Source organism: Euleptes europaea, chromosome 3 (genome assembly GCF_029931775.1).
Source record: "Euleptes europaea isolate rEulEur1 chromosome 3, rEulEur1.hap1, whole genome shotgun sequence".
Classification (NCBI taxonomy): domain Eukaryota; kingdom Metazoa; phylum Chordata; class Lepidosauria; order Squamata; family Sphaerodactylidae; genus Euleptes; species Euleptes europaea.
The window spans coordinates 85,607,755-85,623,395 of NC_079314.1; the positions used below are offsets into that span (position 1 = coordinate 85,607,755).

Consider the following 15,641-nt stretch of genomic DNA (forward strand, 5'->3'; position numbering starts at 1 on the left):
ATTTCACTGAAGCTCTCTTCTATTGTAATTCCACTAAGATTGGTGAGAAGAAATTAAGATCAAATTTTAAGTGTACCATAGGTGGAAAAATCTTGTGCAAACTTACTCATTCCCATGGAAATCCATGACAACTGGGAATCAGTCAATGTTGTGAAATGAGGTTTGACAATGTCCTCCACAGTTACGGCAGCTAATGCATTGATGCTGGAAGACACTGTACTAAGGGATACAAAACAAAAATGTTCTGCATTTCAAATATGCAATGATTACAAAACTAGCACAATTATAAAAAGACACAATGCCTAGGAAGAAAAAGGCAATACCTAGAAAGAAAGCAAAGACTTGGGCAGGGTTCCCAGCATCCATATGGGGGACATCCAACACTGAGAACCAGTTCTTCTTGATACAACATTTCATACGATTCAGAATCATTATTCAAGGGGCTTATTCACAGAGGAGATGTTGCCGGTGGCTTTTTGTTTTCTGGCCTCTTTAGAGTCCACAGACATCCATAGAGCTTTTAATATGAATACAGTATTGAAGTTACAAGGAACTCTCCTGATTTCAAGAGGCACATGCAGGAGGTGATTCCCCCCTCCTGTAGAGGGCCTCTAATTCCCCCATCATGTTGTTCCTGAGGGTTACCCATTCGGAGATGTTTTGGGAGAGAGGAGGCAGGAAAGCTGAGCTTTGAGATTATTTCAATAATCTATATTTTGAACAATGCAGGCTATTCTGGTATGCAGCACCTTCTTTATTTCCTGTACTTGTTTGTGACATATTATGGTTATGATGAAATAGATTGAGATACTGTGTGGTGTTACAGTAGATGGTAAGGATGTTCCACATTGGTGTAAAATGGTGAGCTCGGCCTCCTTGCTTACTTTACAGACCTATGATACCATAATTCTGACTCACCTTAATGTCCCACTGTAGGTCGCAGCCACAAAGAGTCCTGGAATTCCTGGGAACTCTCCCAAAATGTCCAATACCAAAAATGGCATGAGCTAAAAAAAAAAAAAAATTAAGTAAACTTTTTATTTATATTTTGTTTTCTCTTTCTTAAAAAAATTAACATGAATTTGAAACATCTAACATTAAATATTTTATCTACAGACAGGATATTCTATAGCTACCTACCACCCACTGGGTTACACAGATGGAGCCAGAGGGAAGAAGCTGGAAAAGAGCTCTCACATTGCTGGGACCCATTTGTTATCCAACTCTATTTCATGCAGAATTACAATGACATTTTTTTGATAGAATTATCTTTATGGCTCACAGGAACATGGCAGTCATAGTAATTTGAGCTTCTAGCTGTTAGTCATGAAAGTAAACTTCCCTGACCAAAACTTAATGACAGCATTGGTTCATACAAGGGCCTCAATGTATGTCTCAACTTCAGTCTGAGAAGATGCTTAGCTAGAAGATTCTCTTTGCAGAATGAGATGGCAGTTGCTTAAATTGGTCTAGTCATAGCCTCCTGGCAGAGAATCTTCAATGTTCTCTCATTAAGCAATCATATATTACTCCGGGCAATGGGGGGGGGCAACTCTTGGTTGAGAAGCAGTTATTAATGTTTACTTTTGATTAGGACAAAAGTACACATGACAACCTAATTTAAATCAGTATTTCCCCTCTTGCCTACTTCATTGACCATTCTGGAGAATAACCATGCCAATGGCCATGATCAGTCTGCTATTCCACAAACAAACCAAGACATCAACAGAAAACAATCAGGGTCAACAGAAAAATCCCTTTAAAAGCCTCAGGCAATGACAGTATCCCTGGACAGACTTTGTTACACCAAGAACCACAGATAAATCTAAATTCACATTATTTTTAACTTGTTAATAATACTAAACCTGATCTGGTGCCTTCACAAGCCCTAAAGTCAATGGGTCACAATCCTTGTATATAGAGTACATGGAGAGTCCACTCAATACTGCAGAAGAGATAACTATCCAGAGACCCACAAGGTTTAAATAAAGAGCACTGTAAGAAAAATGTATAAGACCTAAGAAATTCAATTAAACTTTTTTCCTGCTGAAATTATTTGAAAAACAGAATGTGTTGCAACATTACATGTTAAATCATATTATTCACTCCATGATTAAGCAAACAAGTAGGGGTCAATCTGTGAGCATCTGAGGGCAACTTGGTGATCTGGAGAAGTTTACATGGATTTGTCCCCAAGAGGTCCTGCCAGACCAACCTAATTTCCTTTCATCGAATGACCACCTTACTGGATCAGGGGAACTGTCAACGTTGTTTATCTGGATTTCAGTAAAGTTTTTACAGAGTTCCCCATGATGTTCTGATGGCTAAACTGGAGCACTGCAGGCTAGACTCTAGGGAAGTTAGGAGGATAGGGAACTGGATGGAGAACTGCAACCAAAGTATAGTTGTCAATGGCATTTTATCTGATTGTGGGAAGGTGTCCAGTGGGGTGCCACAGGGCTTGATTCTGGGCCTGGTACTTTTATAAATGATCTGGATGAGAGGGTGGAGGCATTACTCGTTAAATTTGCAATTGACACCAAATTGGGAGGAGTAGTGAGCACACAGGAAGACAGAGACAGAATTCAACAAGATCTGAACACACTGGAAAAGCATGTGGATGTGAACAAGATGCAATTCAACAAGGATAAGGGCAGAGTTTTACATGTGGGTAACAAACATGAGAAGCACGCATACTGGACGGAGGATACACTTCTGGGTAGCAGTGTATGTGAACAAGATCTTGGGGTACAGGTGGACTGTAAGCTAAATATGAGTATACATTACACAAGTGTGTGTGGACATTTATAATATTTGCATTTTATTGTGGGCATTCTAGTATTTGGTGGCATGATTCCTTGCTTAATATTACCATGATCGCTTGAAAGTACTGATTATTCCCTCAATAAAAACTGTTTTCCCTATGTCCAGGACTCAATGCTCTCTTCAGACTTGCCTAAGAGCCCCATAACTTTCATTTTAAAGAAGATCCTGCAGTTGTTGGTGTGTGTTATTCTCTCAAGCTGGGTTTAGAACCTAAATCAGCAGGCCTTTTTAGAATGGAAGCAAGGTCTCTTCCTTATGGTCAAGCATCCCCAGAGCAAGGTTTGCCAGATAGGACAATGGGCCTCATTCACATGGACATGTGCATTCGTATACATCTAGCACTTGCATTCAACCAATCAAAATTTGATGTCACCTGATTCAGGCATGTCAAATCAGCCTAGGCCTGTGCACAGACTCTCTCTATAACAGCACCTACATTATGGAATAACCTCCCTGACGGAGGGCAAGGAAGCACACCCTTTGTTGAGATTCCCCAAGGTGTGCAAGGCCAAGAATTCTGAAGATTAGATGCTACTGTTGGAAGCAAAAAGGTGAACAAAACAATGGATCCAGAACCTAAAGGATTCCCACAATGTATATATTCAGAAAAATAAGAAACAGATTAAAGAGTTACAGATCTTTAAAACTGTATTTTTGAATGTATTCAAATTCTTAGATGCTGTAATATATATCCATTAACGCTAAACTGATTTCCCCCTTTCCCCTACTTTATATGACTTTTCCTTCCATGTGTGAACTTCCAAAACATGTTTAGCATCATTACAGCATTTTTTTTACTCAAAAACTCCATCTACGTAATGGTGCTTCTTTGTCTGTAAAGGTATGAACTCTCCACACCACTCCTTCCCAAGTTCTGACTCTTGATGGTTTTTGCAAAATGCCAACTGCCTATCATTCCCAATGTGTCATCCCCAATCTCAGCCAAAAGGTGAGTGCATTAATGGAGGAGTACCAGTTGCTGCCAGTACAATGAGAGGACACATGAAGAACTGAACCATCAGAATCCTTTGAAATCGAAATCTGCTGTTAGGAACCGTATAGCTAGGGACATCAGATTTGGATCAGATTTCTGCCTTGCATGATCTTTTCCATCCCCATGCTACCAATCACAAAAACCATCTTCATTTTCTTTTCAGCCACATGTGTTACTCACAATGTCTGTACGAACACAAAAACGCTCTTTTCTTTACAACTTCCCCAAACCCTTCACACTTTTCTTCTCCTTATTTAATAAAGAAGCCTTTCTTCTAACTTTGTTAGATCACAATGTCTCTAACTCACTATGCACCACTGTCCATTGCTAAGGATTTATTACTAAAAAAGGGGAGGGGCTTTGCTGACTGTTAAGCTTGTGAATTCCAGAATGCTGTTTTTCAGCCTGCATTGTCAGGAATAGCAATAGGCTTTTGGATACTTTTGCTGTACATGTGCAAACGTGGGTATACTTATGAAAATCATTTTCTTCATTTGGAAGATGCTTGTAGAATGACATGACCACAAATAATATGTATAAATATCTAATTGTCATCAACTGAATTCACAAAAAGGAAATCATCAATATATCTAATTCTCAACTCAGCCAAATCTGATTACTTAAATCTGGAGATTAGAGCCGTGAATGGACAAGACAATTTTTTCTACAAATCTGAAAAAGACCCCAGGTTTGCAGAAAAATCTGAAATCTTTTTTTTTAATTCATTGGGTGGTTTAAAAAAGCAAAATGATTAAAACAGCACCTGTAGCTTTAAGAAATGAATACCAGTGGCTGTTGCTAGGAAACCACAACAGTTTTGCCAGGCTTCCTTTCTGCCAGTAAAAGGCAGGAAGAAAGGAAAGAGCTCTTTCTGGAGCTGTTTTGGCCTTTGGGGGAGGACTCAGGTACAGGCTGACCAGGGTGAGGAAGAAGGGAAAACTGAATATAGGGTACAGATAAAGGTAGGTTGGCTGATGGGTGGGAGGCAGGAAAAGGGGAGAGGCTATGAGGCTTTCAGGGAAGGAAAAGAAGAAATCGTGGGGAAGAGGGAAATGAGATGCCCCCTGCAAGTTTTTGAGGGATTCCTGCTTGTAGTATATAATTAGCACATAATTTAAAAAGAATACATCCTTTGTGAAGAGAAGATTCTGACAAATGACATAAGTATTCAAACAGATTTCCATGCATAAAACACTATTTTGTGTCGAGTCTATGTGCAAAAAGGTGTTGCATGGGGAACAAGTCAAATCACATATGAACACATACATCAGTGTTGCTCCTGCTGCCCACAGGCATCCCTGGATTATGTAAATGAGTATTAACTAAGTGGACTTACAGTTTTGCATGAACTATTGTTTTGCAAGCAAGGTATCGTTGAACCTGAGACTGATTAACTCCATATATGCCAAGCCAAGTGAAAGTGCCACCAACAATGACTGTCCAGAATGTATGTCTTTGCATAGGACTTGTGTTAAAGCTAAATGAAGAGAGAGAAAAGATATCAAAACAAATGCTGATTCCCAGACCACGCAACTGAAACCTTTTCTTGCTATAGCCTTGTTGCAAAATGCTATATCAGCTTCTGAAAAAATACAACTATAACAATTAATCATAAATGAGATAAACTGAAAAAGATCAAAAATTAAGGTAGGAAAGTGGAAAATCCTTAAATATAGCATACACCCTGTAAACACACTGATGGTACAATGGGTCAGACTGCCCTACTTTCACTAGGAAAAACCAGAATACATGTTCAAAATCCATGTATCTCCCGAAATGGTTAGTAAGACCATATGTCTTCTGGAAAGTACACAAACACCTTCATTCTTGGGTTGGAACATGTCCTAAGGGACTAACTTGCAGAGCACTAAACACAGCTTTGAGGTGGTCTAATATCTGAGTCAGCTGAAAAGAATTCTCTCTGTTGGGAGAGAACTGTTTGCCTGAAGACAAGCACTGGTGGCTTCTAGAGCCTTCTGGTTCTGGGAAAGGAAGGGAAAATTTTAATACCCCAATGAGTCACCCAGAACTCAACAGGTCACGATGGTATCTGAAGAAGTGAACTGTGACTCACGAAAGCTCATACCCTGCCAGAAATTTTGTTAGTCTTTAAGGTGCTACTGCTCTTTTCTTCCAGAACTCAGTAAAGGCTTGAGAATAACAAGCAGTATGTAGCACACTGTTCATCTCAAGAAGATACTGACTAGCAGCCAACATTACATAATGCTTCTAAAGGAATTTTAACCATGTAGAAATTCGTCCCCTCCAGAATCAAGATGACTGAGGTTGTTAGAGCCAGAGGGCACTGGCCACATCCTCTAGGCTCTGCAGCAGAATAGGAAGAACTGGATGGTTCAAAGTAAGATGAAACTTTGGTGGGCTGCAAATTAGGTTTGTTTCCTACAATCTTCCAAATAGAATTTATTAGAAAAACAAAAGAAACAAGCAGCTTTCAGGAGGAAGTGTCACCTAGAAGATGGACTGCACTACTGACACTAGGGAGATAATTCTTCAATTAGTTGTTCAATATGCTTTAGATTATTCATAAATTTCATTTATTCCATTTATATTCTTTTATGTAAAACAATCCTTATCTGTGCAAATATTAACAAGCCAAGATGACTATTCAGTCATCACTGAAACTGCATTTTGAATTGTATAAAGTTTTGTAAAAAGTCTTAAGATCATTTTAACCAAAAATAATAGTTATAAACAAAACAGGATCAGTGGCCAAGACATAATTTGTTTTTAGGCTCAGCATTGGGTGCGGTGGAACACAGGCAGGATGGTGCTGCTGCACTCGTCTTGTTTGTGGCTTCCTAGAGGCACCTGGTTGGCCACTGTGTGAACAGACTGCTGGACTTGATGGGCCTTGGTCTGATCCAGCAGGGCCTTTCTTATGTTCTTATGATCTACTTTAAAGAATGAATACAATCATCGCTGATGATCAAATGTTCTCCTTATAAACACATCATTATTATTTGCTTAATTTATTAATTTGCTTTCTATGATCTTTTATTCTCAGGGACATACTGGTGAGATTTCATCAAGCAAACTACGTGAGTCATCCCCCTAGCTGAAACCTATACATAATTTTTTTCAAAGCCTTCAAGAATTTCTGAGTTGCTTGGGCTGCTGCCTAAGCAAGAGGACACTTACTCCCAGAGCCTTAGTCTTCCTCCTTGGTCAGCATCCTTTAGAATATTTTTGAGTCCTCCTTTAATTATTATAGTTCGTATAATCACGGTTAGAAACCCCGATATCATCAGTACAAACTGGAAAACGTCTGTCCAGACTACTGCCTTTAGACCACCCTATGTGGGAGCAGCAAATACAGCATACAATGAAAGATCTGTTCCACCAACATAAATTTGCAAATAGAACTTCATTGAAAAAAAATAATTTTAATTTTTGTGAAACACTGACACCTGTAACATAACTCACATAATCAGTTCCACTGAAAACAAAGGTATAGTGCAGACACGCACCATGTAAGCATCAATTGTCGTCAGAGGGGGGGAAATAGTTTAAAAGTGCTGAATTTCCATTTGCATTCTGTTGAATCATTTGGGAGGTTGTTTCAGGTTTTTTTTTAATGTATGCAATATTAAACTTACTGATTATGATATCACAAGGAATAACTGAAAGGGAAGAAACTCTTCAGAAATCCCTGTTTGCCTCCCCAAGAACTCCTGCTCCAGGATTCCATAAGCTCACAGTGGCTTAAGCAAGTTTATGCCTCTTTTTCCCCTTTAAATGTCACTCAGCAGCTCTCAACATGCCAACTGTTTTGGAACATAGTTAGTCTTCATCAGGCTGTGTTTTTAGAAGTCCCCCTCTTTGGTTAATTTACAATGTGTCAACTGACCCTCTGAGGCAGCTTCACAGTGGCCTGCTAGTCTGAAGAAAAATGTTCTGTCCCTTTAATAGAGATTCATGTGTGGAAATGGACAACTGAAGCTTTTCATGGCATGAATTTAATTTAATTTATTTATTTAAAACATGTCTATGCTGCCTTTCCACCCAAATAAGGTCCCCAAGACAGTAAACATCAAAACATTCCAAAACAGTATTTACATATTGTCGAAGGCTTTCACGGTCAGAGTTCATTGGTTCTTGTAGGTTATCCGGGTTGTGTAACAGTGGTCTTGGAATTTTCTTTCCTGACGTTTCGCCAGCAACTGTGGCAGGCATCTTCAGAGTAGTAACACTGAAGGACAGTGTCTCTCAGTGTCAAGGGTGTAGGAAGAGTAATATATAGTCAGAAAGGGTTGGGTTTGAGCGGAGTATTGTCCTGCAAAAGTATTGTCCTGTAAGTATCAAGATAATGTGCTAATGAGGGTATGGTATGTTAATATGGAACCATTGTATCCTGAAGTGATCTGTTAATGTGTGTAATCCAAAGCTAATCTGTATGGCTATTGTTGAATGTTGTCTTTGTCTGGAGGTTTTTCAGGGCAGGAAGCCAAGCCTTATTCATTCTTAAACTCTCCTCTTTTCTGTTAAAGTTGTGCAGATGTTTATGAATTTCAATGGCTTCTCTGTGCAATCTGACAAAATAGTTGGTAGAATTGTCCAGTCTTTCAGTGTCTTGGAATAAGACCCTGTGTCCTGTTTGTGTCAGTCCATGTTCAGCCACTGCTGATTTCTCAGGTTGGCCAAGTCTGCAGTATCTTTCATGTTCTTTTATCCTTGTTTGTATGCTGCGTTTTGTGGTCCCGATGTAAACTTCTCCACAGCTGCAAGGTATACGATATACTCCTGCAGAGGTGAGGGGGTCTCTTTTGTCCTTTGCTGATCGTAGCATTTGTTGTATTTTCTTGGTGGGTTTAAACACTGTTTGTAGGTTATGTTTTTTCAAAAGTTTCTCCATCCTATCAGTGACTCCTTTAATAAATGGCAAGAATACCTTTCCTATGGGAGACTGTTTTTCTTGAGTTTTCTGATTTTTGTTTGGTTTAATGGCCCTTCTGATTTCATTCTTGGAGTAGCCGTTTGCTAGCAGTGCGTGATTTAGATGATTAGTTTCTTCCTTGAGAAACTGTGGTTCACAGATCCGTCTTGCACGGTCCATTAATGTTTTGATTATTCCTCTTTTCTGTCGGGGGTGGTGGTTGGAGTTTTTGTGTAAGTAGCGATCTGTGTGAGTTGGTTTCCGGTAGACCTTGTGACCTAACTGAAGGTTTGTTTTACGGATGACAAGGGTATCAAGAAATGGGAGTTTACCCTCAATTTCCTTTTCCATGGTAAACTGAATGTTTGGATGGATATTATTAAGATGGTTTAGAAAGTCCATTAATTTTTCTTCACCAAAGACACAATCTCATTGATTAACCAGATTTTTCCAGAAGATATAACAACCTTATTTCACCATTGTTTGACAACAAGTTATTTCCTATGGGATCAAGAATTTTATGAACAGATTGATGGAGTAGCTATGGGAAGTCCACTCAGTCCAGTAATAGCAAACTTTTACATGGAATATTTTGAAAAGACAGCATTAGAATCAGCACCTTACAAACCTACAGTCTGGTTCAGGTTCGTAGATGATACATTTACCATTTGGAGCCATGGTGAAGAAAAATTAATGGACTTTCTAAACCATCTTAATAATATCCATCCAAACATTCAGTTTACCATGGAAAAGGAAATTGAGGGTAAACTCCCATTTCTTGATACCCTTGTCATCCGTAAAACAAACCTTCAGTTAGGTCACAAGGTCTACCGGAAACCAACTCACACAGATCGCTACTTACACAAAAACTCCAACCACCACCCCCGACAGAAAAGAGGAATAATCAAAACATTAATGGACCGTGCAAGACGGATCTGTGAACCACAGTTTCTCAAGGAAGAAACTAATCATCTAAATCACGCACTGCTAGCAAACGGCTACTCCAAGAATGAAATCAGAAGGGCCATTAAACCAAACAAAAATCAGAAAACTCAAGAAAAACAGTCTCCCATAGGAAAGGTATTCTTGCCATTTATTAAAGGAGTCACTGATAGGATGGAGAAACTTTTGAAAAAACATAACCTACAAACAGTGTTTAAACCCACCAAGAAAATACAACAAATGCTACGATCAGCAAAAGACAAAAGAGACCCCCTCACCTCTGCAGGAGTATATCGTATACCTTGCAGCTGTGGAGAAGTTTACATCGGGACCACAAAACGCAGCATACAAACAAGGATAAAAGAACATGAAAGATACTGCAGACTTGGCCAACCTGAGAAATCAGCAGTGGCTGAACATGGACTGACACAAACAGGACACAGGGTCTTATTCCAAGACACTGAAAGACTGGACAATTCTACCAACTATTTTGTCAGATTGCACAGAGAAGCCATTGAAATTCATAAACATCAGCACAACTTTAACAGAAAAGAGGAGAGTTTAAGAATGAATAAGGCTTGGCTTCCTGCCCTGAAAAACCTCCAGACAAAGACAACATTCAACAATAGCCATACAGATTAGCTTTGGATTACACACATTAACAGATCACTTCAGAATACAATGGTTCCATATTAACATACCATACCCTCATTAGCACATTATCTTGATACTTACAGGACAATACTTTTGCAGGACAATACTCCGCTCAAACCCAACCCTTTCTGACTATATATTACTCTTCCTACACCCTTGACACTGAGAGACACTGTCCTTCAGTGTTACTACTCTGAAGATGCCTGCCACAGTTGCTGGCGAAACGTCAGGAAAGAAAATTCCAAGACCACGGTTACACAACCCGGATAACCTACAAGAACCAACAATATTTACAATTTGTGTATATAAAATGTTTAAACAATTCAATAAAACATATAAGCACACATAACAACACGACCAGGGAGGAAAACCAGTAAGAGTTAGTGTGGGCATGCCAAACAAAGCAAAAAGTCTTCACTCGCTGGTGGAATACAATACAGCAAGACAGGTGAATATCCCTGGGGATGGAATTCCAAAGTTTCAGAACCACAACCAAGAAGGACCTTTCTCAGATTGTCACTTGTGTACCCTCAGATGGTAGGAGCACCTGAAGCAGGGCCACAAAGGATGACCAGTGTAGGTGGGTAGATTCATAGGAGTAGGTAGTCCATAAAGTATGCTAGCCCCAAGCCGTACAGGGCTTTAACACCTTAACTGGACCGAGAAGCAAACTGGGAGCCAGGGTAGAAGAAACAAGACTGGAGGGATATGGTCCCTATGACCAACTCCAGTCAACATTCTGGCCACAGCATTATATACCAACTGTAGTTTCTGGACAGTCTTCAAAGGCAGCCCCAAATAGAAAGCATTGCTGTAATGTAGTCCAGCTGTTACCACAGTGGTAAAATCTCTCCTGCCCTGGAAGAGCTGAACCTGGTAAAAAGCATCCCTGATACTGCTGCCACCTGTTTATTCAACAGGAGGCCTAGGTTCAGCCCACCCTCAAGCTACACACCTGCTCGTTCAGGGAGAGTACAGCCCAATCCAGAACAGGAGATATCCCAATTCCTGGGTCAAGCCATCCCCCCATGATCAGCACCTCTGTTCAGTTGGGATTAAGCTTCAGTTTGTTAGTGCTCATCCACCTCAACTCTACTTCCAGCGACCTGTTCAGTTTCCACAGATCCCTGGGATCTGCTGGAAGCACAAGAAAGACATCACCTGATAAATAACATCCCATTAAGGCTTTATTAAAGAGACAGGGCACTTTTTCTTAAGGCACGTGACAACCATATTTCCCTCTTGGGATATCCCATCTTCCACCTACTTCACCAAGGCCTAGCTGAAACCAGGGAATTCCAGCTTATGAGACCAATTCATCAGTCACTACCTCCATCTGCTTCAGCCCAGGATCCAGGTCTACTTGCAGGAATGGGTCTTTTCCCACATCCTTTAGCTGCTTGTAAGGTTAAGCCCTGAGATAGGTAGACTGCCAGCATTCCTAGTAGTGCAGCCTGCTGTATTTCTGGCCAAAAATGGTGTGTCTCTGGTCCCAGGGAAAGTCTGGTCTCTTGAGATTACAGAGACCCTGGGTCTTGTTGGCCACTGTCCTACCCAACCTGCTAATTCCTCCCCTACCTCCTCCTGTTGGGACCTTTTATCTGCCTCCTCCTGTCTACACCCAGTTCCTGACTACCCCAGCTTACTTCTGAGGAGGTCCTTTCTACCAAAGAGACCTCTACTGCACCAGAGGAGACCTTTCTTCCAGAGGAGGCTAGCGTTTGCAGTCATTTATCCTATCTGCTCCTTAGTTGCCCTTGTGGGGGTCTGCAACTGTGCCACTGCCCCCATTAGGATTACCCTTTTTTGCCCCAAACTGAGGGTGCCCAAGAATATGACACAAAATCACATTTTTTCTGCATACCCAAGTAGGCATTTACCCCTGCCTTGTCTGTTGGTGGCCACTGTGCTGCTTTCACCATTAACATAAGGCCAGATTTCATACTATTAGATATAGCAATTCTAAACAATATGTCAGAATCCCTGCAGAAAAACACAACTGTCTAGCTGAACAGGGGGGAAGTCCGTAAAAGAGAAATTTTCCAACAACTCTGAAACACTTCAGGTGTTTGAACCCACGAGCTATCATCTCCCCCATATTTTATATGAGAAAGGGACACACATACACAGACTTCTCCTAACATATTTTAGGCTTCTCTATGTAACTAGAAGGGAACAGCTGGGAGACTGGTGGTTTAGCAGCCATATCTCCTTCCCAGGGAACTGCAGTTCCATGAAAAGGAGTTAGGGATCTCTAACAGAGATGGTATATAATCAATGTAAGTATGTAATGCAGATATGAAAATCAAGGGGGTGGTCATAGGGTGTTATACCTCAATTGAATGTTAGCACTAAAACAGTTTCCAGATTATTTTACAATAGGAAAAAGTTCAGAAGACTAGTTTTTTTAATGAGCTGTTAACATACCAGTGTGCAATAGAAAGTACAGACTATTCCTGTTGCAATAACAGATCCCCACAACTGAAATCCTGTAACTGAAAAATGCATATCAAAAAGTGACCATCATCATATTTGTAAATCTGAAATCTATAACTACTATAACAAGAAATTTTAAAAAATACAAAGGTGAATAGCAAACATATTTCAGAAGAATACTTTAGAAGGAATAATCATGATGCCAGAAGATCATAAATAAGGTGCAAAGTTGCTAGAGGCTCTCCTCAGCTGGGCCTTTAGAGCTCTAATGGTGCTCAGCCCAAGGCAGGGTTATTTTTTTCTGTCAAGTCGCAGCCAACTTATGGTGCAATCCCTAAGGGTTTTCAAGGCAAGAGACGTTCAGAGGTGGTTTGCCATTGCCTGCCTCTGTGTTGCTCTGTGTTCTCTGTGTTCTGGGTGGTCTCACTTATCAGGGCCAAACCTGCTTAGCTTCCAAGATCTGATGAGTTTGGGCTTATATGAAAACACAATTATTTTCCCTTTCCCTCTCTTTACAAAAGTTTTTTAAATTATAAAAAAATTACAAGAAGATAAATCAGAACACTGAATTCAAGAAAACAATATAAACTGTGTGTTACTGGTGTTTGTCACTGATGTTTTAGTTATGTGTTGTAAGCCTCCTTGAACTATGTGGAAAGGTGGAATATAAATGCTTTAATAAGTCACTGAAGCCAAATTTAAATCAATTTTTTCATATACTTCTAAAATTCTTAATAGCTATCAGGCATGTCTTACCAGCAAACCTCTTAAACAAGTCATACTTTTTTCAACTACCATAATTGTCATATTATCAGTGTTTTCCTTTCTTTGAAAATATATTTTCTGCTTTTTTAAAAAGTAACAGTGTTAAACAGTAGAACATGTTTACATTACCTTGATTCAGAGCCAGGGATGGAGAATATATAACAATTCCAGTATATAATATCTGGGGAAGTACAAAAATAAACATATATGTAAAAAACTGGTCATGATAGCAAGAGTTAGCTAGCACTTAAACTTCATAGGCTCTTTTTAGAGCAGAACTGAAAAGCAAATTAAGAATGTACACAGCAGTGCTACTACAATCTAGGCCCACTGATTTCGATCAGGTTAGACTGGATAGAACTGCCCTGAAAATTAGCCATAATGTAACAAAAGGGCATATTACATTGAACAAACAATAATAATAAAAACTAAGTAGCACCCCTGGTAATGACCCAAATGCTCAAAATCCACAAAATGAGGAGGCCAATTGACTGATTGATTCACATTATTTATAGTCAACCTTTCTCACTGAGACTCAATGCAGATTAAACAGGGTAAGTCAATACAATCAATAGGATGGGACATCCAATAAGCAATGTAATGTGGTTTTGGGCTGTATCAAAAGAAATATAGTGTCCCGATCAAACAAAGTGATGGTATCACTTTGCTCTGATTAGACCTCAGGTATCACTTTACTCAGCTCTGGTTAGACCTCACCTAGAGTATTGTGTTCTGTTTTGGGCACAATTTAAGAAGGATGTAGACAAGCTAGAACGTGTCCACAGGAGGGCAACGAAGATGGTGAGGGGTCTGGAGGCCAAGTCCTCTGAGGAAGGAGCTTGGTATGTTTAGCCTGGAGAGGAGACAACTGAGAGGTGATATGATAACTATCTTCAAGTACTTGAAGGTCTGTCATATAGAGATTGGTGCAGAGTTGTTTTCTGTTGCCCCAGAAGGTTGGACCAAAACCTTCTGGGGTGTGGGGGGCGGTAGTTGTGAATTTTCTGGATTGTGCAGGCAGTTAGACTAGATGACCCTGGTGGTCCCTTCCAGCTCTATGATTCTATTACTTTAATACCACTGGTATTAATAGAACTAGACCAGGGTAAGAATAGGTTTAGGTTTGACATTGAAGTTAATATTTAGTATATTTTATAAGCAAACTTGAAGATGAAACTCTCATTTACAAACAGATTAAATGACAGCTACTCAATAGCTTTCGTGCTTTACTTGCCGTTAGTATCACAAACATCGTCGTTCCAGTCAGACGCATGTATTTATTAAATCGAAGCTCCAAATACTACAAAAAGAAATACATTATTTTTATACGTTAAGGATACTTACACACACACACACAAATATGCCAGACTTATAGGAATAATATTGACACAACTTTTCTAAAAAAATTAAAATGCTGCTGCTGATGGCTGTAATTTTATACCCCTTCATTTGGGAGTAATCATCCAGAGGCTCAGGCTGCTTGACTGCAACCCTCTGCATGATTGCTGAGGACTAACTTCACATCTTTCACTGAGAAATCCACGATCGATCTCCCCACAAAAACAAATCTATGTACAACCATTTGGAGGCAACAAACTGAAATGGGGAAGCAGCATGGAGGAGCTCTTTAGTCATTTCTCCATTCACTGTTTTTCTAGTATAAACGGAACCTTGGCTTACCTGTGAAGGTTCCTTCTACCCTGATGGAGGAGGACATCTGTATAAGCGGGTGCTTTCCATCCTATGCTCAGGGAGAGGCAGGATCTAAAATCTTTCTTCCTGTCCCCTGGGCTAGGACCGCCCAATGATTTCCAGTTCGAGGACTTCCAAAGCAGTTAATTAACTAACTATATATAATTATTATTTTTTTGAATAGGGAAGAAAAGTCTCTGGAACGACAAAAACTAGAGAGTAATTAGTAACAGTAACAACCATTTGACAACAATGGGGAAAGAGGAAGAAGGAAATTGATTTCTTCCTTCTGTAATCATGTAGAGTTCTGTTCTTTAGTGTAGATCTTATCACCGATGCTAGTCTTCACCCCAGGAGGGCCAGATGTCCTCCTCCATCAGGGTAGAAGGAACCTTCACAGGTAAGCCAAGGTTCCGTTCCCCCCCTGATCTCGGAGGA

The 15,641-nt window shown here is 39.9% G+C and overlaps 1 protein-coding gene across 1 annotated transcript in view; it reads right to left on the minus strand.

Annotated features, from left to right (window-relative positions):
- LOC130474835 (sodium-coupled monocarboxylate transporter 1-like) overlaps window positions 1–15,641 on the minus strand; it is a 39,549-nt gene that overhangs the window by 14,223 nt on the left and 9,685 nt on the right. Inside the window, exons 2-9 of the mRNA XM_056846529.1 lie at window positions 14,746–14,811; window positions 13,641–13,692; window positions 12,738–12,805; window positions 6,980–7,134; window positions 5,157–5,297; window positions 1,866–1,995; window positions 919–1,007; window positions 107–219 (exon numbers count right to left, since the gene is read on the minus strand). Of these exons, the coding sequence (XP_056702507.1) occupies window positions 107–219; window positions 919–1,007; window positions 1,866–1,995; window positions 5,157–5,297; window positions 6,980–7,134; window positions 12,738–12,805; window positions 13,641–13,692; window positions 14,746–14,811 (814 nt within the window). The remainder of the gene's footprint in view (window positions 1–106; window positions 220–918; window positions 1,008–1,865; window positions 1,996–5,156; window positions 5,298–6,979; window positions 7,135–12,737; window positions 12,806–13,640; window positions 13,693–14,745; window positions 14,812–15,641) is intronic.